General features: G+C 40.4%; 1 protein-coding gene across 2 annotated transcripts in view; it reads right to left on the minus strand.

The window, feature by feature from the left end:
- SMC1B (structural maintenance of chromosomes 1B) overlaps nt 1–23336 on the minus strand; it is a 76424-nt gene extending 53088 nt beyond the window's left edge. The window contains exons 1-7 of one of the 2 annotated variants that reach the window (XM_059187255.1): nt 23145–23334; nt 10064–10252; nt 7578–7690; nt 7289–7492; nt 3898–4136; nt 1697–1955; nt 634–774 (exon numbers count right to left, since the gene is read on the minus strand). In XM_059187255.1, coding sequence (XP_059043238.1) covers nt 634–774; nt 1697–1955; nt 3898–4136; nt 7289–7492; nt 7578–7690; nt 10064–10252; nt 23145–23253 — 1254 coding nt within the window. In that variant the 5' untranslated portion in view covers nt 23254–23334. Of the gene's footprint in view, nt 1–633; nt 775–1696; nt 1956–3897; nt 4137–7288; nt 7493–7577; nt 7691–10063; nt 10253–23144 lie in introns of both variants that reach the window. The other variant, XM_059187256.1, reaches the window with a different exon arrangement.
- Between the last annotated feature and the right edge of the window lie 17 nt (nt 23337–23353).

The following is a 23353-nucleotide window of genomic DNA, read 5'->3' on the forward strand; positions in this document are numbered from 1 at the left end:
ATCATGACCTGAGCTGAAGGCAGAGGCTCTAACCCACTGAGCCACCCAGGCGCCCCCCCACCTCTCATGCTCTTAAAAAAAAATCTTAATCTTGGGGCGCCTGGGTGGCTCAGTTATTTCTCAAGATTAAACAGGTCAGCGACAGAACAAGACTGGCAGGAAGCCAGGTCTGCCTTACTCGGGGCAGGGGTGGACACGATCATGCTGTCTCGGTCACTTCCTGTGTAGGGCATCAAGCTCCTTTTGAGTTGTGTCCTTAATGTCCCCACAGGACTTTGCATTCACGTCTATTGTGATACTTGTTTGTGTTTTCCCTTCATCTATCCTCCTCCTCACCCTACTGGACTAAAATACATGTAAGAACAGAAACTACGGTCTGCCCTGGCCCATCACTACACAGACGTGTGGAAAATACTTACTGATCACATGCATGAAGGCAAGGTCTACTTCTACCTTAGACCAAGGAAAGAGCTCCTGGATGGTACACTAAGCAGAAAACTGGGAATCCAGAATTTTTTAGATTAATTGCTTATGTCTTGGATAAATCCATTTATATATTGAAAAGCGGATACAAAAACAGAATACAATTTCATTGAAAATAATTCCCAGTCATGACTGCACAAACCAAGGTACCTGAACTTCTCCATGCCTCCTCTTCTCAAACACCAGTCTTTCTTTGTCAGCCTTCTGTTCCCACTGCAGCTTTTCCAGCTGTTGGGTCATTATCGCCACTTTCTTTCTTACTTGTTCCTTCAGTTCTCTGTAATGATCCAGCTGCAGAAGGAACAGTTAAATATTACTAATTCACATAAGAAGCATGAGAGGAAATTTTAAAGATACCATTTACTAGCAGATAATCCTATCAAAAGTTTTATATAAATTAGTTGATAGTTTGCCATGTTCTCCAGGTAAGATAATGCGAACACAAAATGAACCTCTTATTTAAACCTGCTTAGACAATACATAAGGCATTCAAAACCAACTTTATGTTTCTGTAAGAAATTCTTAGACGAGAAAGGGGATTAAAACTCATTAATGGCCCAAAAGCAAGAGTTCAGATAAAATTACAGATATTCAGATAAAATTATATTTATTTATACAGTTTGTATGTTATGATGTAAGATTATTATAAAATTAATGAAAGATAAATGATAAAAATTCAATTAAGAGAATTTTGAAAACTCTGAATTACAAATTTTTGGGTATCTACTAACAATTTATTATAATTAAGTCTTACATACCAAATTGGATATTAATTCACCACCACATTTGAACTACCTCAAATAATCAACTTTCCTCCTGCCAGTTAAGTGGTTATGTTTTTTTAAAGCCACATATATCTTATTTTTAAGTTTTTATAATATTTATAAGGAGAAAATGATTACCTTAAAAACTTAAGAACATAGTTTAATTACCTAACCTTTTTACAAAATGATAGTAGGTAGTCTTTTTGAAGTTTTTCTATAACTGTAATTAACGCACAAAGGTTATGCCATCTAATCTTATAAAGTAAAAATAGCCTAGTCGAAAGATTAAGTTTAACTCTGGATACAGGCTGAAAATTTTCAACCCCTATTAAGTTAGATGAGGATTGTCTGAGGATAATCTCTTAAAATATCAGAGAACATTCTTTAAATTGTTTCTAAGAAGCTGAGATAATAGAAATGAAAATTTTCTCATTTGTTGACTTGTTCACCTGACTGGCTTCTAGTTCAATGTCTCGCCCCTTTTGTAAGATTTCTTCCTCAACCTGCTTTTCAAAACTCCTCCATGCACCATCTAAATCAATCAGCTCTGTCTCCAGGGCTTTTATGTCATCTTCCTGTTTAGAACACTGTTTCTCACTGTCCTTTATTGATTTCTTAGCCACGTCTAATTTCTTGAGGTGGTGAGAAGTGTTTTCTTTGGCTTTAATGTATTGAGGCCTTTTCTGATTTAAAAGCGCTTCAAGAGATCTAAAAAGAAAATAAAGTTTGCTTTAAAGTAAATTAAATCTTTACTATATAAAGGAAGTTCTTTTGATCAAATCATACATTTAAAAATAAATTCTAAAAATTAACTTTCAGAGACTATAAGCAGATCAGTGATTTCCCATCAGGGCTGGTGGTGGGGCTGGGTGGGGGTCGTTATGGCACAGGGGAACTTTCCGAGTGGTAAAGCTACACTGTATGATACTATAATGGTGAGCATATCACATCATGCATTTGTCAAAATCTATAGAACTTTATAGCACCAAGAGTGAACCTTAATGTAATGTATGCAAATTTAAAAAGATCACTTAGGAGGTCAGGGGATCCTAGATGGGATATAACCAAAGCATCTACTAATTACCAATCTTGGTTTGAAACTCCTTTATGGGAGGGGGTGAGGGGAAAGGAGCTAACCTAAATAACTCTGAAAATGACTCAAGTCTAAAAACTAAAACAAAAGGAACTGTACATAAGCATTATACTCTAGTTGCTAAGGCTGCTCCCCACGAGGGCACGGGTTAACAATTCTGGGATTGCTATGTGTGACTACTGGAGTTGAAAATGAACAGCAAATGGTAAGATTTAATCCCTTTTGATGGCTGAATAATATTCCATTGTGTATATATCCCACATCTTCTTTATCCATTCATCTGTTGATGGACACCTGGGCTTCTTCCCATAGTTGGCTATTGTGGACATCGCTGCTATAAACACTGGGATGCAAGTGCCCCTTTGGATCACTACACTTGTATCTTTAGGGTAAATACCCAGTGGTGTGATTGCTGGGTCATAGGGTAGCTTGACCTGGATGGAACTGGGGGTATTATGCTAAACAAAATAAACAAAATAAGAGAAAGACAATTATCATATTTCACTCATATGTGGAATTTAAGAAACAAAACTGAGGATCATAGGGGAAAGGAGGGAAAAATAAAATAAGACAAAATCATAGAGGGAGACAAATCATAAGAGACTCTTAATCATGGGAACAAAATGAGGGGAGATGGGTAGGGGGAAATGAGCATGTGACATAATGAGCAGTGGCTGTTATATGTAATTGATGAATAAATGAACTTTATACATGAAACTAATGATACCTTATGTTAATTAATTGAATTAAAATAAAATAAAATAAATAAAAAATAAAATGAAAAGCAGACTGTGGAAGCCAGGTTTCTCACTGTTGCAATGGAGTTTATAGACAGGCATAGGCAGGAGAAGGCCAACATCAACAGTGAGGTCAGTTTCATATTATCATGTATGAGACAGATGGTATGTCATACAGATTATATGTTGACATTCCTGATGTGATATGATGACAATGACATTTTACTTCTGTGGCCTTCCTCCTCAAAATCCATAAACCTTTACTAATTACAAGAAAACTATCAGACAAATACAAATTGACAGACATTCTACAAAAAAAAACCTGGCCAATATACCTCAAAACTCTCAAGGTCACCAAAAATAAGGAAAGACTGAGGAACTGTCATAGCCATGAGGAACCTAAGGAGACACGATGACTAAATGTAATGTATTCCCAATCAGAAATAGGACACTGGGGAAAAATCAGAAAATATGAGTAAAGTATGGGCTTTAGTTAATAGTAGTGTCTCAACACTGGTTCATGAATTCTGACAAATTAATAATGACCACTGGCTGTTAATTAATAATAATATTATTAATAAAATTAATATAATAAATTAATAAAAAATAATCTATCAAATAAATAATGTGAAAAGTAAGATAAATTAGGTGTGGGGAATAGGGGAACTCTTGCTATCTTTGTAATTTTTCTGTGCACTAAAAATATTTCAAAGTAAAAAATTTTTTTTTAAAAAATCTACTTTAAAGGTGTCACTTATATATATTTTTTCTATCAATGTACATAAAATCCAGTTGTTAATAACTATTTTTAAGAACTCACTTTAATTCTTTTTCTGTTTGTTGTAGTTGTCTGGTTAACATTCCATGTTCCTTCTTCTTGGCTTTCACTATATTTTCATGATGGGAAAGAGACTCCTTTGTGACACTCAAGTCCCTACTCACGTGCTCTAACTCAGTGTTCAGGAAATGAATTTTCTTCTCATTATGATATAGTTGGAAAAGCTGTAATTGTATCTTGTTCATTTTCAGTTCTTCAAGGAGACTCTGATAACGTTCTGCCTATAAAACAGTACAATTCAACAACCATTAAAAGGAAGTATATTTAAAGGTGACTTTTCATATACTCAGCATTAGTACCAACAAACCATCTCTAAGAAATCAAATTACTTACTATTTATCTATTATTTATTATTCACAAGTTATTAAATTTATGAAATAATTACTTATGTCACTAAGAAATAGTATTGTCAAAAGTAGCATTATTTGGAGAAGGTTTCTGGATACAGTTATATAATACATCAGTAAATGATTTTATTTTCATCCACTCAGTGGTAGGAACAAAGAAGTGGCACCTGCTAACCTGGGTCTTTGTCCCATTTCTGTCTTGACCTCAGAGTATGGCAAGTCCATGAACACTTCTGACATCAGCTTCCTAATATGTAAACTGAAGGAAGTTATAGGACTTGTAAGGTGCCTGGCAACTTTTTTTTTTTTTAAAGACATTTGAGAGAGTGTGTGCGCACACTCACATGCACACAAGCAAGGGAAGGGGCAGAGGGAGAGAAGCAGATGCCCTACTGAATACAAGGCTGAGGAGGGGCTCAATCTCTCAACCCTGAGATCATGATAACTTCAAGGATTCCAGGTAAAATTCCTGCTATAAGATGTAATTTTTTCTGTGATCAGCAATATTAAAAATTCTAAAATATATGTAAAATGGAAGAATTTCCTTAGCATTTGTACTGTTAATAAAGGAATGGGGCACCTGGGTGGCTCAGTGGGTTAAGCCTCTGCCTTCGGCTCACGTCATGATCTCAGGGTCCTGGGATCGAGCCCCGCATCGGGCTCTCTGCTCGGCGGGGAGCCTGCTTCCCCTTCTCTCTTTGCCTGCCTCTCTGCCTGCTTGTGGTCTCTGTCTGTCAGATAAATAAATAAAATCTTTGGGGAAAAAAAAAAGGAATAAAGCGCTGCCTTGAAGGGAAATCTCCTAATCAATGATATATTCCGAGTAATATGTAAACAGCCATTTGCCATGACACGGTAATAAATAGTTGGGCAATTCAATGATTCTAACTGTCTAAAGTTTGAAGTTTAGTAACTCTACATTTCTATAAACTGTTTCAGTATATTATGGATACCAGAGTCTTTCACTGACATCATCCCTCTCCACTAACAAAACCAAGGACAAATACACATACGTAAAAATATGAAGAAACAGAGAAACATCACAATGAGAAACATATCTACCTTTCATTTATTTCTTCAAATATTAATGACTGCCTACTATGTGTCTGGACCTGTTGAGGGGACTGTAGTAGAGAAGAAGATGGAAATAGTCCCTGCAGGGCACCTGGGTGGCTCAGTGGGTTAAGCCTCCACCTTCGGCTCAGGTATGATCTCAGGGTCCTGGGATTGAGCCCCGCAACAGGCTCTCTGCTTGGCAGAAAGCCTGCTTCCTCCTCTCTCTCTGCCTACCTCTCTGCCTCCTTGTGATCTCTGTCTGTCATTAAATAAATAAATAAAATCTTTAAAAAAAAAAAATAGTCCCTGCTCATATCAACTTACAAGTTAGTTGTTCTAATGGTGGGAGGGGGAATGAGAGCATAAACAAGCAAACATAATAAACAAGGTAATTTCATACAGCAATACATGTTACCAAAAAATAGGGTAATGCAATAGCACTAGGGAGGGGCGCCAACTTAGATTGGCATGTGGATACCAAATGCTTTCCTGAGAAAATACCTTTTAATGACAACTTGAATGAGAGAGTACTGGCCATGGAAACCATCAGGTGCACAGTTGTCTGGCAGGGGAAACAGCAAAAGCTCAGAGCTAGAAGTGAGCACATTATGTTCAATAAACAGTGAAGGTCAGTGTGGTGGGAGAGGAGAGGAAACTAAAGCTTGCGAGGTGGGTAAGGGGCCATATAACTACACCGGGGAGGGACACTAGAGGGAAGCACTGCACTGACAGAGATTTTGGTTTGTTGTTCAAAAAAAAAAAGATTTTCTTTATTTATTTGAGAGAGAGGGTGAGAGAAAGCATGAGAGGGGAGAAGGTCAGAGGGAGAAGCAGACTCCCCACTGAGCAGGGAGCCCGATGCGGGTACTCGATCCTAGGACCCTGGGATCATGACCTGAGCCGAAGGCAGTCGCTTATCCAACTGGGCCACCCAAGTGCCCACTGATAGAGGTTTTATGCAAGAGAAAGACAGACTGATTTCCATTTGACAAAGATTATTCTAAGCACAAATAATTATCAACCATAAATAAGACACTATACTAGGCATTGTGAAGGGCAACAAGAAATACCACAGAGCAGTCTCTGTGCAGTGTGTCTGTGGCCTCCTAGAGGTTCCCAGGACGCTCTGAGGGAGCTCCTGAGGTCCAGACACTTTTCATAAGCCCTCAATTGCTTTTTTCATTGTGTTGACAGTTGCACCGATGGAGGATAAACCTGCTAGGCCTTCACATAAATTTGGTTTGATGCAGGAGATAAGAGGTTCTTCTATTAAGCCATGTATTAAGGAGATGATAAATATGTAAAACAATGCCACCCTTCTAATTAGTTTAAAAAATGCAGCTATTTTTCATAAAAATACGTCATTTATGTTAATGTATGTTTACTACTGTTTTAACATTGACTATTAAAAAATATGTATATATTTTAAAATTTAATTTTTTCAGTGTTCCAAGATTCATTGTTTATGCACCACACCCAGTGCTCCATGCAATACGTGCCCTCCTTAATACCCACCACCAGGCTCACCTAACTCCCCACCCCTTCCCCTCCAAAACCCTCAGTTTGTTAAAATACATTTTTAAAATTTCTCAGTTTCAAATATAATAAATATTGGTAGATATAAGCCACATTAACACAAACTCTTTGGGGGCCTTATACATTTGTAAGAGTGCAAGGGGACCAGATCCAAAAGTTGAAAGCTTCTGTCATAAAAGATATAAAACCGCCAAGCTTATTTTTAGTCAGTAAAATCAGATATTTTTGTGGTTAAAGTTGTACTGCCTATTAAGGAAAAACAAAAACAAAAAAAAAATAGAAACTACATCAAAAAGTTTTTTTTTTAACAAATAGTGGACTTTCTTTGTCTTACATTATTTTTAACATCTTGTTAGTAACCGCAAGCCAATACCTAGCAATGCTAACAAAGTCTTTGTGTCCGACACTTACTGGTTCCACCATCACAACCTTACCTCTTCTTTCTCTAACTTTGCATGTTTGCGTTCTGCGGCTACATTTTTCTTCTTATTAAAATTAAACTGTGCATCCTCTTCAGCTTTCTGTAACTTTCTTTTCTTTTCCTCATATTCTCCAATAAGCTCTCCTGATGTGCTGATCTCCTCAAAAAACTGGGTTCTTTCTTTGGGTTTTTTCATTGAAATCGACTCCACAGTTCCCTTTTAAAAACAGTAAAGCACATCATATAAAATATATGGCTGTATTTTCAAAATCATGAACAAACAAACCAGTACAGCTCCTTACCTGAAACACTAGACAGTTCCGTGCTTTGACTATTATGCCTATCTTTTCCAACTCAGCTACGTACACAGAACGACTCACTGGATTATCATCAAAATGAAATTCTGAGCATCCCCCTAAAATAAAAGAAAAAAGCTATTATTGGAAGTAAAGATACCAGACATGTAACAACCATTCAGGGTTTAGTAAAATTACTTCTCTTATTGAAATGGTCAGTTATGCAACAACATACCTGTTATTAATAAATACATTTAATCAGTCAACAAATACTGAATTACCACCATATGCCAAGGAGTATTCTACAGCAGTGGACAAACTGAATGAAAGTCTGGATCTCAAGGAGTTTAAACCTTCCAATGCGGACACACACAAAAATGAGCTATGTAAGTACAACAATTACCACATGAGAAAACGTTAAGTGCTAAGGAGTAAGAGAGCTGGGAGGGGGACATGGAAGTCTCTGTGTGTGGGGAACAGGCATTCTGGTTTTGAATAGGATGTTACAGTCTGAATGTCTGTGCCCCCTCTAAATTCATATGTAGAAATTTTAACTCCAAAACGTGATGGTATTAGGAGGTGTGGCCTTTGGGAGGTGATTAAGTTGTGGCTGTGGAGCGCTTGGGGACAGGATTGCTGACAAAAGAGATCCCACAGAGCTCCCTAGTTCCTTCCACCAATGTGAGAGCATAATGAGATGTCTGCAGCCCAGAAGAAAGCCATTCATTGGACCATACTGGCAACCTGATCTTGGACTTCTTGCCTCCAGAACAGTGAGAAATACATTTTTATTCTTTATAAGCTATTTGTTACAAGGTCGCTATAATCAAAACAGTATGGAACTGGCATAAAAACAGTCATAGAGACCAATGGAACAGAACAGAGAGTCCAGAAATACTGCATCATCTCAGGTATATGCAGAATCTAAAATAGTTAAACTCACAGAAACAGAGATAGAATGGTGGATGCTAGCGACCGGTGGAGGGGAAAAATGGGGAGAGGTTGGTCAAGGGTTACTAAGTTTTAGTTATGCAAGGTGGTGAGTTTTGGAGATCTAACGTATAGTAATGTGACTACAGCTAACAATACTGTATTATATACTTCCAATTTGTGATGAGGGTAGATCTTAGGTATTCTCACCAGGAACACACACACTCATCAACATACAAAGAAAACAGTAACCATGTAAGGTGATATATATGTAAATTAGCTTGATTGTGTTGTTCATTTCACAATGTATATAAAAACAGATGTATACCTTAAACACATGCAATTTTTAAAATTAGCATTTTTTTTCTTACAAGTAAGTTTTAGGCCCAATGTGGGGCTAGAACCACGAATCCAAAATCAAGAGTCACCTGCTTGGGGTGCCTGGGTGGCTCAGTGGGTTAAAGCCTCTGCCTTCAGCTCAGGTCATGATCCCAGGATCCTGGGATCAAGCCCTGCATCGGGCTCTCTGCTCAGCGGGAAGCCTGCTTTGCTTCCTCTCTCTCTCTGCCTGCCTCTGCCTACTTGTGATCTCTGTCTGTCAAATAAATAAATAAAATCTTAAAAAAAGAAAAAAAAAGAGTCACATGCTCTTCTGACTGGGTCAGCAGGAGACCCTAGATAGATATATGCAATTTTTACTTGTCAATTATACCTCAATAAAGATGGGAAAATATAAATTTATGATGATTTTTTAGATAAATAGAGCAGGCTAGGTAATCTTTGCTGCAACAGAGATTTTTGAATAAAAACCCAAAGGAAGTGAGAAAACTCACCGATAAAGATATCTATGTGGTAATGTGGTGAAATACTTAAGTTACACACTAAGGTATAAGTATTTCCACAATTATCAGCGACTGAATCTGGGGAAAGTTAATAAGAGAGTATTTATACACTAGAACATTAAGACCATGTTCTAGTACACAAGAACAAAACACCAAAAGCAAAAGACCAAAACCAAGACATGCCTATTTTACAGAGACTTTGTAAACTCTTAGCATATAGAAAAGATACACATAAGCAACTCTCAGTCTTGCTTACTCAGGAAACAAGGGTTTATTTATCAAGTTCCTGTTTCCTGAATAAGTGACAAAAATGCAAATTCAAATATTTCATTTGGGTTGCTATTTGGTGATAGAAAAACTTCCAATACAAACCAAAAATATACATAATCATCAGTTTGTCACAAAGAAAACCATAAACCACATATGTAGAGAACCTCCTTCATTTTAACCTAATAACCGTCAAATAGAAAAATGCTATTTGACGACAGGAAAATGTGAACAAATCCATCTAAAGAAGACTCTTAGTGGAGAATCAAACAGGTTCTATTACTTGCTTCTGAGATTTGCCATCTAAGAGGAAGAACCCCCCCCAAATCTCTAGTTTACTATGCCAGTGGAATAACAAATCACACCCTCCAAAAAAAGAGAAGAAAACAGATGATCTGACTTAACTTTTGAAAAATCAAATGACTCATAAGCAATTATCTACCAAAAAAGTACCTCGGATAATCCTTGTAAATGTTTTCTCTTCTCCACTTTCCTCCACATACACAATTTTCACACTTGCAGAAGAGGAGACGGGTCTTCCAATATGTGCTCCGTGAATGAGTTCTTGAATATTTTTCACTCTTAAATTAGCTGTTTTCTCTCCCATTACAAAACTAAGTGCATCCATTACATTAGATTTTCCTGGGAAAGAAAAGAGAGTAAAAAGTTACTCCTTCTTTTTTTTTTAATTTATTTTTTATTTTCAGCATAAAGTTATTCCTTCTTATTAATAAAAAACCTTGCCCAGAGTCAAATAAACCAGGCCACCCTTGGAAAAGAAATAGAGCCAATACACATCTCAGTAATACTGTCTCGTCTATATTTAGGATGTGACTGAACAATTTTATATAGATCACTGGTTTCTTCTATGCAGCTATGGTAGAGCATTAAGTGGCCTAAATTTAAGATTAAATAAGGGGATCTAAACCTCAACTCTCTTCCGTTATTAAATACTATACTATGGCAAATCATCTCTAAATTTTAAAGACTTTTTAATTTGACAAAGAGAGAGAGAGATTATAAGTAGGCAAAGAGGCAGGCAGAGAGCGAGAAGGAAGCAGGCTCCCCGCTGAGCAGAGAGCCGATGTGGGGCTCGATCCCAAGACCCTGAGATCATGACCTGAGTTGAAGGCAGAGGCTTAATCCACTGAGCCACCCTGGTGCCTCTCATCTCTGAATTTTAGTTACTCCATTTTATGACTACTAACAATCACATACTTTTAAAAATGGCTAACTATATACAAGATATTCCCACGGACAAGAAAAAATCCTAAATACTTAGCTAAAGTATTACATTAGCTTAAATACTTATGATTGGTAGGAGTTGGTGGTACAGCAGCCTGAGCCTACTTTTTTTTAAAAAAATTATTTATTTATTTATTTGAGAGAGAGAGCATGCACAGTGAGGAAGGGCATGTGGGGGAAGCCAGAGGGAGCGCCTGTACCCTTCTGAATTAGTGTTTTTGTATTCTTTGGGTAAATACCCAGTAGTCTGATTACTGGGTCACAGGCTAGTTCTATTTTTAACTTTTTTTTTAAGATTTTTTTTTTTTTTAATTTGACAGACAGAGATCACAAGTAGGCAGAGAGGCAGGCAGAGAGAGAGGGGGCGGGGAAGCAGGCTCCCCACTGAACAGAGAGCCCATTGCAGGGCTCAATCCCAGGACCATGGGATCATGACTTGAGCCAAAGGCAGAGGCTTTATTTAACCCACTGAGCCACCCAGGCACCCCTCTATTTTTAACTTTTTGAGGAACCTCCAAACTGTTTTCCACAGTGGCTGTACCAGTTTGCATCCCCACAAACAGTGCTGGAGGGTTCCTTTTTCTCCACATCCTCACCAACAGTTAACATCTCTTGTGTTTTTGATCTCAGCCATTGCAGCATGTGTGAGGTGTTAGTTCATCATAATTTGATTTGCATTTCCCTGATGATGAGTGATGTGGAGCATCTTTTCATGTGTGTGTTGGCCATCTGTGTGTCTTCTTTGGAGAAATATCTGTTCATGTTGTCTGCCATGTTTTAGCTGGATTATTGTTTTTTGGGTGTTGAGCTGTATAACTTCTTTATATATTTTGGATACTAACCCTTTTCTAAACCAATTCATCTTTTGAGCCAGCAATTCCTCTTCTAGAAATCTATCTCCCTCATACATGCGTACAACTATACAATGGAAAATACACAGCTATGCAATTCATTATAGGTTTTTTCTAAGAGAAGAAGATCAGAAATAACTCAAGTGTCTAGAAATTAAAGGAATACCTGAAATAACTGTATAACAGCCACACAAGGAGAATTACACAGCAGAAAGAGAAAAGGATGTAGTCAATGAAAAAAAAGTTTATAACAGCATATATAGTAAAAAACTAAATACAAACTTTGGCATAAAGAGAACTAAGGGGTTAGAAATAGCAATACAAATCTATTTACTTGCATTTGCAAAAAGGGATACTGAAAGATAATCAAGAAATGGTCATTTATACAAAGTGGAGAGCAGGACACAGAAACTGAGCTGGACACCTGTCAGCCTCTCCTGGTCCATTTTCCTCCCTGCTTTTTGCCCTGTATCAATAGGCTCTCATACCTTTTGGCTTCTAGCTGGATTTGGTCACTGGGGAGCTCTGGCAGGAGGGAAGGGAAAAAATGGGGTCAGGGTATTTATTGCCCTACTTCTCTCTCTGTGAAGTGGCTTCCAACTAGCTGTGTCCTTTGACAGGTTCCAGCACTTAAATTTCCTTCTCTCCGCCTTGGGTGGCGACAGATCCATCGTGCTAACCCTGCAATTCCTCTAGAACTTGGAATTCCTTTATAGCCTCCCACACCTTTGTAATTAGTCCCTTTGTAAATCAACCTTCAATAAATTGTCCTCATTTGAATGTGCCACCTGTCTCCTGTTGGGACCCTGACTGATAGAGGGTAAAGGGCAGAAGCAAGATTTCTCAGTGTATCCCTTTCTATAGTTTTGACCTTTGAAATACATATATTTATTACCCATTTTAAAAAAACCTAAAATTTTAAAATTCTGTAAATGACAACAATCAGAAACAAGTAAACCTGACTGAATATTAAATATAGTCATATTCAGAAATATTTTATTTCAAGGGACTTCAGACTACAAAATTCTGAATGTACATTCTTCATGGGATGTGTTTTAAGGACCAAAAAGAAGCACAAAAGAATTCTAAATTTCCTTTATTTTCTTCATTGTTTGAAATCTTACTGATATTGATAATTTTAAGATTGTTTTCTTTATATCGTACATTAAAGCAAATACATAATTATATGAGTGATGTTAGGAACTAAGATTTTCAGGGTAATAAGAAATATTTGCAATGACAAGCATCAGGAAACAGTGAAAACACAGTTATATTAAAACTGAATGCAGGGGTGCCTGGTTCAGTTGGTTAAGGGACCAACTCTTGATTTTGGCCTCAGGTCATGCTCTGGGGGTTGTGAGATCAAGCCCTGCATGGGGCTCTATGCTCAGTGGGAAGTCTGCTTGAGACTCTCCCTCCCTCTCCCTCTGCCCCTATCCCTGCTCTGTCTCTCAAATAAGTAAGAAAATAAATAAATCTTTAAAAAATACCAAATGGAGAATCTCAACATGAATTCAATTTTTGTTTTTTATTAGGATTTATTCATTTATTTATTTTAGAGCGAGTACAAGTAGGAGCGGAGAGGGAGAGGGAATCTCAAGCTGACTCCGCACTGAGTACATAGCCTGACTGGAGGCTTGATCACACGACGCTGAGTTCATGACCTGGGCAAGAAACCAAGAGTTGGTGGCTTAACAGACTGTGCCACCCAGGCGCCCCATGAATTTGATTTTTAAAAAATTACTGTAACATGGAAAGATGCTCAAACATGATAATCTCTAGGGAAAGGCGTATCAAAACCACAATGAGATAAAATTCTCATTAACTAGGATGTCTAAAAGAGAGAAGACAATAGCAAGTGTTGAAGATGTGGAGAAATCTGAACATTCATTGCCAAGAGGAATGTCAAAATAGAGCGCTTCCTTCAGAAAACAGTCTGGCAGTTCCTCAAATGTTAGACACAGTTACCACAAGACTCAGCAACTCCACTCCTAGGTATACATCCAAGAGATATGAAAACATGTCCACACAAAGACTTGTACACAAATGTTGAGAGCAGCATTATTCAAAACAACCATAAAATGGCAACAATCCTTCAACTGGTGAATGAATACAATGCAGTACACCTTGCAATGAAGTATTATTCGGCAATAAATAGGAATTAAGGACTAATACATACTATAACACAGAGGAACCTCTTAAGTTAAGTGGAAGAAGCCAGACAGAAAAGGCCCCATATTACATGGTTCCATTTACATAAAGTGTCTAGAATAGGAAAATCCACAGAGACAGAAAGTGGATTAGGGGTTGCCAGGGGCTGGATAGAAAGGAGATAATGGAGAGGAATGCTAATGGGTACAAGGTTTCTTTTTGGGGTGATGAAAATGTTTTGGAATTAGCGATGACAGTTATACAACCCTGTGAATACAATGAACATCACTGAATTGTTCACTTAAAGAGGACAAACTTGATAGTATGTAAATTATATCTCAATAAAGCTTCTATAAACAAAAGAACAAGTCTGAACAAGTGCCTCAAGTATTTCCTAGCTCCAGCCACTGAAATGGCCTAGACCCACTATTACCCAAACACACTCATCAAAAGCACTGAGTATCTCTTGTTCTCAGATCGTGGTCTTTAGTAAATTTCCTTCAAAAAGAAACCAGAAATAATCAGAGCACTGGCTATTTCCAAGTCTGAGGCTGGGAAAATTGAAGAATAGCCTGGGAACTGGAGCATCTTATGTCAGAAAGTAAGGAAGATTTCAAATATTAATGAGGTCATGATCAAAGGACACAGGAGGAAGCTTGAAAGAGTTCCTACTGACTAAAGATATAACAGGGTGAGCATCAAAAACAATAATGGTTTATGGGGTACCTGGGTGGCTCAGTCAGTTGGGCGTCTGCCTTTGGCTCAGGTCATGATCCCAGGATCCTGGTATCAAGCACTGCATAGGGCTCTCTGCTCAGTAGGGAGTCTGCTTCTCCTTCTCCCTCTGCCCCTCTAGCCTACTTATGCTTTTTCTCTCTCTCTCTCTTTCCCTCAAATAAATAAATAAAATCTTAAAATAAAAAAACGAGTAATGATTTTGGTGGATTAAAACACACCATATCGGGACGCCTGGGTGGCTCAGTTGGTTGGACGACTGCCTTCGGCTCAGGTCATGATCCTGGATTCCTGGGATCGAGTCCCGCATCGGGCTCCCAGCTCCATGGGGAGTCTGCTTCTCTCTCTGACCTTCTCCTCGCTCATGCTCTCTCTCACTGTCTCTCTCTCAAATAAATAAATAAAATATTAAAAAAAAAAAAACACCATATCAATGAAAATCTATGGGTCCATAACAATAATAACAAAAAAAGAGATAAACTCATTTTCACCATTTATACTATTAAATTTCATTTATGAAAATACTAATTAAAAAGGACAAGCATTGGGGATGCCTGCATGGCTCAGTTGATTAAGCAACTGCCTTCAGCTCGGGTCCTGGGATAGAGCCCCAGTTGCCCCTTCCCCTCCCCCTAACAACTGCCCTCTTTTGCTTGCTCTCTCTCAAGTGAATAAATAAAATCTTAAAAAAATAAGACAAGCATGTATTATGTTTTTCCAATGTGAACTGTATTTTAGGTTTCTAATAATCCCAGTCAATGAAAAAAAAAACTTTTCTTAAAACAGGGGACTACCACTCAGTGAATGTAGAAAAAGCATGACGTATTATAAACACAATTTTGTAAACCTTAATAAAATGCCAATTCAGTCAGGATTATTAAATGGCATTAAAAACATGTGGGTAGCAAATCCAGTAATTTCGACATTGGCTGCAACAATATTTTACTAGATAGGTTCCCTGAAGCAAGGGAAATGAGAGCAAAAATAAACCATCGGGACTATATCAAAATAAAAAGTTTCTGCACGGCAAAGAAAATAATCAACAAAACTAAAAGACAACTTGCCAAATAGAAGATATTTGTAATGACATATGCAATAAAGGGTTAGTATCTAAAATACATAATGAAGTTATACAATTCAACACCCCAAAAACAAATAATCCAACTAAATAATGGGCAAACAACATGAACAGATATTTTTCCAAAGACACACAGATGGCCAAAAGACACATGAAAAGATGCTCCACATCACTCATCTTTGGGGAAATGCAAATCAAACTATAAAGAGCTATCACCTCACACATGCTGCAAAGGCTAAGATAAAAAACACAAGAAATAACAGTGTTGGTGAGGATGTGGAGGAAAAGGAACCCTCGAGCACCATTTGTGGGAATGTAAACTGGTGCAGCCACTGTGGAAAACAGTATGGAGGTTCCTCAAAAAGTTAAAAATAGAACTATCCTGTGATCCAATAATCAGACTACTGGGTATTCACCCAAAGAATACAAAAACACTAATTCAAAAGGATACAGCCACCTCAATGTTTTATAGTAATGTTATTTATAATAGCCAAGATATGGAAGCAGCCCAAGTGTCCATGAACTGATGAACTGATAAAAAAGATGGGGTATGTATTGGGACGCCTGGGTGGCTCAGTTGGTTAAGCAGCTGCCTTCGGCTCGGGTCATGATCCCAGTGTCCTGGGATCGAGTCCCGCGTCGGGCTCCTTGCTCGGCAGGGAGCCTGCTTCTCCCTCTGCTTCTGTCTGCCTGTGCTCGCTCTCTCTCCCTCTCTCTGACAAATAAATAAAATCTTTAAAAAATATATATAAAAATATTAGTTAAAAAAAAAGATGGGGTATGTATATATAATGGGGTATTAGTCATAAAAAAAGAATGCAATCCTACCATTTGCAACAACATGGGTGGAACTAGAGAGTATAATGCTAAGCAAAATCAGTCAATCAGAAAAAGACAAATACCATGATTTCACTCATGTGGAATTTAAGAAATAAAGGGGGAAAAGAGGCAAACCAAGAAACAGTTCAAAAAGTGAAAAAGAAAAAGAAACAGATTCTTAAGAACAAACTAATGGTTACCAGAGGGAAGATGGTGGGGGGAAGGAAATAGGTGATGGGGATTGAAGAGTACACGTAAAATGGTGAACACTGAGTAACGTGCAGAACTGTTGAATCTGTAAGGGCCTACTTAATCAGAGGGAGCCATTTTGTTGTTCATGCAGTAAACTTAGATTGACCCTGCCCCTCCCAGAGGAACTTACTTGCAAAGCCCAGATACAAGGGCGGGTCAGCCAGGTAGAGATGGGCAATCAGTGGGGCACACATACATCTACTAGGGTGAATTGTAATTCAATTGGCCACCCGTGTGTGACCTAACATGACTGTGCAGTTTTCTCTGTGCATTGCAATCTCATTGGCCACCTGTGTATAGCCTGGCTAAACTACCTCTATAAAAGTTAGTCTGTGAGGCTGGGAGGGGTCACCTCTTTGCAAGAGATGGCCCTGACCGGTCAGTTTGATTCTCGATGCTTGGCACGAAATAAAGCTTTGTTTGACCTTCGCTTTGTATCAGTCTCGCTCCTTTGATTACGGACCATAATAGAACCGATATACTGTACTCATGAAACTAATATAACACTGTGTTAGCTATACTGGAATTATAATTAAAAACAAAAAAAATTTGGGTAATTGGTGGATATGGAACATTTTTCTAATGTCAAATTAACACTAATAACCCTAGAACACTAACTAGTTAGAAGGGAAAAACTAATTGTACAATAGAGTAATCACTGTCACTACCCTATTCCAGGGGTCAATTTTAGCACTGGTGGTAAAACAAATAGGTATTGTGATGTAATACAACGTGAAGTACACAACATCACCACCTATGATGGAGTCTAACCAAAAATGTTTCATTTGAGCCTATCAACCTTTTAGGTATTGAATTTTTTCAAGTGCCTTTTCTTTATCAAGAAATAAAATGGATCTTCTCTCTCATGGGAACAGATGAAGATTATTGAGGTAACAATGTGGCACATGGATTAAAGTAGGGTAAGACAAAAGTTTGGGAGCTCAGCTAAAGGATTACTTATATTAATCCAAGGAAGAAATGATAAGAGCCTGAAACAGTGAAAGAAGTGGGAAGCGGTAAGAGGACAAGATTATTAAGGTGGTAGAATTGGCCCAGACTGGGTGTGACAGGGAGAACTTACAAGGATGAAAGAGAATTCATTTAGGTGGTAGCCATATACAACTTGGAACTCTGGGAGAAAAGCATTTTAAAGTCCAAGGAGCAGCAAATGCTAAGACCCTGAAATGGAAATAAGATTGGTCTATGTAAGGAAGGGGGAAAAGAAAAGCACTTCTGACTGGAGCACAGTAAATATGGGGGAAGTGACTATTAGAGAAGAGAAGTACACAGGAGCCAGATCATAAAGGCTTTGTGGATCATGGTAAGAAATACTGGATTTTATTATTTTTTAAAAAGATTTTATTTATTTGACAGAGAGAGAAATATCACAAGTAGGCGGGGGGTGGGGGTGGGAAGCAGGATCCCTGCTGAGCAGAGAGCTCGATGCGCTCCATCCCAGGACCTTGAGATCATGACCCGAGCCTAAGGCAGAGGCTTAACCCACCAAGCCACTCAGGTGTCCCAGAAATACTGGACTTTATTCCAAGTGTGGAGGAAAGCCATTGGAGAGTTTTAAGTTGGGCAGTGCTTGGATTTATAGATTTACTTTTTTAGCCTGTTTTTTAAAACTGCTCACTCTGCTGTGAGAATGAATTGCAGAGAGACAAGAAAGAAAGCAGAGGGACATGTTAGGAAGTTGCAGAAATAGTCCAAATGAGAGTTCTAGCAGCTTTGGCTGGGTAACAGCAGTGAAATGTGGCAAGAAACAACTGGATTTAGGATGCATTTCAGAGGTGGAGTTATTAGGATTTACAGAAGGTTAGACAAGGGAAGTGGGGTGTAGGAGGAGGAATAAAGAATTACTCTGGGTATCTGGTCTGAGTGAGTAAATGGTGCCCCTTACTGAGAAGGTAAGACCTCAAAAGGAACAAGTTTGTCTGGAGGAAGTAGAGGAGAGGAAATTTGCTACTCTTTCTCATTATAGTATTTTTTAAAGATTTTGTTTTTAAGTAATCTCTATGCTCAATGTGGGACTTGAACTCTACTGAGCCAGCCAGACACCCCTGATTATAGTATTTCACATGTCTACTAGAAATAGTAAAAAAAAAAAAAAAAAAAAAAGCTGAATATTATAGCCTAGGCATATAATTTTGAAAGCAGCATAAAGATGGTGTTTGAAGCTATGAATCTGGGCAAAGAACATAAGGTATACACAGACAGAGGACGTATTTCCAGGGGGTGGGAGGACTCCAGTGCTTAAGAAACCTAGGGAAGAAGCCACCAATAACTGAGGGCTTGCCAGTGACACAGAGAAAACCTACTTGGTATACAAAGTCAGAAGTGCAGAGGCTCAAGGGAGAGAGGAAATGTGACCTGCCATGCCACCAAGACAGCAAGACCTTCTTTGACCAACTTCTTTAAAAACAGCCCCAGCATTTCTGATTCCCCTCCTGTTTCTATTTTTCTACTTAATACTTGACATTAACATTCTACACACTTCTCATATTTTGTTGTCTGTCTCTCTGCACTTGAATGCAAGTTCTACATGGGAAGGGAGTTTTATCTGTTCACTGATGAGAATAGTGCATGGGACTTAGTAGGCATGCCATTATTTTTACATGAATGAAACAACACTGATAAGTCAAACAGGATGAGGAAGGAGACTGGCTACTGACTCTTACAAGATGTAGTCAACGGTGACCTAGATAAGTATCATTTCAGTGGAGCTTGGGACTGAAAACTGAATCAAGAGCACGGAGGATGGTTCAGAGAGTTTGCCTGTACTGATAAAATGGGGCAACAGCCTAAAGAGACAGTGAAGTTCAAGGCTTCCCCCAAACATTTCATTATAAAACTTCCAAACACACAAGAAAGTTGAAAGAATTTTACTGTAAACATCCATACGTTTACCACTAAATTCTACAATTAACATCGTACTATATTTTCTTTTCATATAGCTAGCTATCCTCTATGTTATAAGACGGTTAATAAGGCATGTATCATTGCCAATGAAAATTATCCAATAAGGGAGGGAGATACAGTCCAAAAGAGAAAGAAAATCACAGAAGCAAAGAACCGAGGAGGGGGCAGGGTATAAATCACAAGTGGAGAGGATAGCCTTAGGCTCAGGCACACTTGTGGAACTTCCCTGCTCAGCAGTCCCTGCTCCAAAGTCTACTATTTTTTCCATAAAGCTAAATACATCATTCTGGCCAGGACTTAAGTAGGATTCCAACACTACACATCACTGCTGCTCTACACACGTGTACTACATTCTTGACAATTTGGGATATAACTGTCCCACAATAGACTCACAAATCCCTAGAAAAGTACTCTTTATTCTTTGGGCAAGCTCAAATGCTAATTCCTCTAGAATATTTTTTCTTATCCTTACATCTTTCTGTCCATACCTCCCTATATCAGATCTAGTATTTTCCTTCAAGTTCCATAAACAGTGTTCTCGGGCCTTCTATTTCAACAAGTGTGTCATTTTCTTATACTCCCAATGTCTTGGGACCAGAAGCTGTCTCATTATATATATCTTTCTTCTGCTCCTAATACTATATATACACAAAAACAATTTGTTAAATTTAAGTGGAAAAACATCAAGGTTAGGATTAAAGATGAAATTTTTCCACTACCCACAAAACCCCCCAAGATTAGATTTACTAAAAACAAGTGAGAACATATCAAATTTTAACAGGTGCTAGCAATAGGAAATTACTACAAAAAGAATGACCACAACTAGCTAAATTAAAGTTTAAGAGAAAATGGGTAGAACAGAAAATTATCGATTGGTTTAATAAAATCTACCTAAATGTGCCAGTAATTCTGTAAGATTTTTAAAAAGATGATTTATTCAAATGAATATTCAAATGAATATATTAAATTATATATATATTCAAATGAATATATTAAATTAGTCCTGGATTAGCATTATACTGAGTTTTGGCCATCGTGTAGGAGAATGTGAATAGCCCATGCAAAATTCAGCAATAAGTAAACCAGAAATTTTTATTGTGGGGAGATATTAAAGGTAATGTTGAAATAATCCATGACTGGCTTTATATGGTTCTAAGCAAAGTCTCTGGGTTACCAGTGACTCTCAGGAGGGGAATGGAGCTTCCAGGGCATGTGGGATAAGTTGTAAAGGCATTTTCAAGATAATCTTAAGATATATTGTTAATAATGATATGTACTGTTGAATTAAGAAAAGAAATAAGATTGAAACTTACGTTTGGCACTAGTTTAAAAAGGTTCAAAACACCACTTTATCTGGATCTTAAACAGCAGTGGGCAAATAATTTAGGCTGACTCCAGTATAAGACTTTACTCAAATACTCATTCAAATATCACACTGTTGGAAGAACACAATATAACAGAGCAACCCTTCACATAACCTCCAGTTCAAAGGTGAGAATCTACTGATGGTGGGGCCTACTAACGTGAGAAATGAGTGGAGATTATTATCAATACTCCTGTATTCTTACCTTTATCTTTTCAAAGTCTTTTTGATAACAGAATCAAGGAAATCTGGCCTGAGAGAGCCGCAAAAGATGTGAGTTGGGAAAAATCTCACAATAACTCTCATTTTAGGCCCTCTGCTGCTGAGGTCACTACAGCTGTGGATTCTCACCGCAACGCAGTAGGGAGCCTGGCCTGGCCTGAACTCAAGTGCAGGCTCTGCCCTTCCTGGGTGACTGTGGAGAGTCATCTGGACCCTCTGAAGCTCAGTTTCCTAAACAGTAATGTGGGCTCACAGTCCCTATGGCACTGAAACAGGCGTGCCAGGAGTGTGGTACAAGCTCCGCGAATGCTGTTATTATTACAATATTCCTAGGCAGACGTCTCCTTGACTCCAGTCAGTTGTTCAGGCTCACTAAAACCAATTACTTCCTTTAGCTCTCTCTCACTGGATCTTTGGAGGAGACGAGAGGTGCAGCGGGCAAGACGGAGTCCCTGCTGTCAAGTGGGTCTGTGTCAAGCCATGAGGTAGCCAGTAAGGGCATCGCGGCAGAGACCGCATGTCACCTAGACCTGCCCCAGCTCATGACACACACACAACCGATGGCGAGCAGGAACAGGAGGTCCGCAAAGGCCCAAGACTGATGAAATCCCTTTACACAGAGGGACACCGGCCCCTGTGTCTGACCACTTCAGAGAGACCGCGGGGAAGGCTCTGCCGGCGGATCTTCCGACGGAACAGAGACCCCTCGCTGCCTGCACACCCTGAGCCCGAAGCGCCCGCGCTGACCCCCACTGGGGCCTTATTTCAACTGGGGCCTCGCAGACTGGCTTCAGGACGCGCAGGGTCACTTCCTACCTCCCGCCCGATCGTGTTCTTTGTGGCTTGCGCTTCGCCTGGTGCCGCGTAAGAAGCCAGGGGGAAGCAAGCGGTCTGATGTCACTGGGTTCGGAATCCTGGGTCTGCTTTACAAGGACATCCGTGCCCCCGATGAGAGGGCACTAGGGCTCGGCGCCGGAGGAGAAACCGGCAAAGCCCGGGGAGCCAGGGCAAAGGAGAGGAGGGTCCTGCGCAGACCTGGGGCTGGGTGCGGAGGCGGGTCGGGGCCCAGCCGCACAGGGCAAGGGTGGGCACCTCTCGGGGGAGGGCCGAGTACGGGGGTTGGAGGGCGAGGGCCAGGGTCCAGGTGCCGGAAGGCCGGGGGTCGGGCAGAAGGCATGGGTAGGCACCTGGCGGCGAAGGGCCGGGCAGCTGAAGGTGAGGGCCGGGGGGCAGAGGGCGAGGGCGAGGGCAGGCACCTGGGGGCGAACACCGGGCGCTGGAGGGCGAGGGTCGGGGTCTCGGTCTGGGCCCCGGAGGGCTGGTGCGGGGGTGGGGGAAAGGTCGAGGGTCAGTGGGCAAAGGTGGGCTTCTGGGAGCCGGGCAGAGAGTGAGGGCAGGCACCTGCGGGCGAGCGAGGGCCGGGTGGCTGCGGGTGCGGGTCCGGCGGAGGGGGACTGCGGCCGGGGCCGCGGGCGGGGGCGGCGGCCGAGGTCGGGCTCTGGGCGGCGGCGGCCGAGGCAGAGGCTGGCGTCGGGGCTAGAGGGGGAGGGTCGGGTTCCGGGGTGCGGGCTGTGGAGGGCCGAGGGCTGGAGAGAGAAGGCTGGGTCCAAGCGACGGAGACCGTAGGGGTCTGTGGTCCAGGCGAGCGTGGGCCCGGGGGCCGGGGGCCGGGGCGGGGCCCGGGCAGCGAGGGCAGAGGGTCAAGCTCCGGGTCCCGAGGAGGGGGAGGGTCTCGGTCCGGCGGCGGAGGGCGGGTGCGGGTGAAGGGGTGAGGCTGGCCGAGGCCCGTGGGCAGCAACGGCCCGAGTCCCACACGCGAGGTCACCCTCACGTCCCCTTGGGCAAAGTGGGGCCTGGACGGGCGGGGCGGGCCGGCGCGTTCAGGGTCCCAGTTACCGGAGCCGTTGGGGCCGACGATGCAGGTGAACCTCCTGAAAGGGCCGATGACCTGGCGGCCCCGCCACGACTTAAAGTTCTCCACGAGCAGCACCTCCAGGCGGCCCATGGCTGCGCCCTCCGCGCCTCAAGCGGCCGCCTCACACGCCGCCGGCCGGAAAAGCGCGGGAAGGGCCTCGCGGAGTCTCGCGAGAGGAGGGCGAGCGCCC

The sequence above is a fragment of the Mustela lutreola genome, chromosome 8, assembly GCF_030435805.1.
Source record: "Mustela lutreola isolate mMusLut2 chromosome 8, mMusLut2.pri, whole genome shotgun sequence".
Classification (NCBI taxonomy): Eukaryota; Metazoa; Chordata; class Mammalia; order Carnivora; family Mustelidae; genus Mustela; species Mustela lutreola.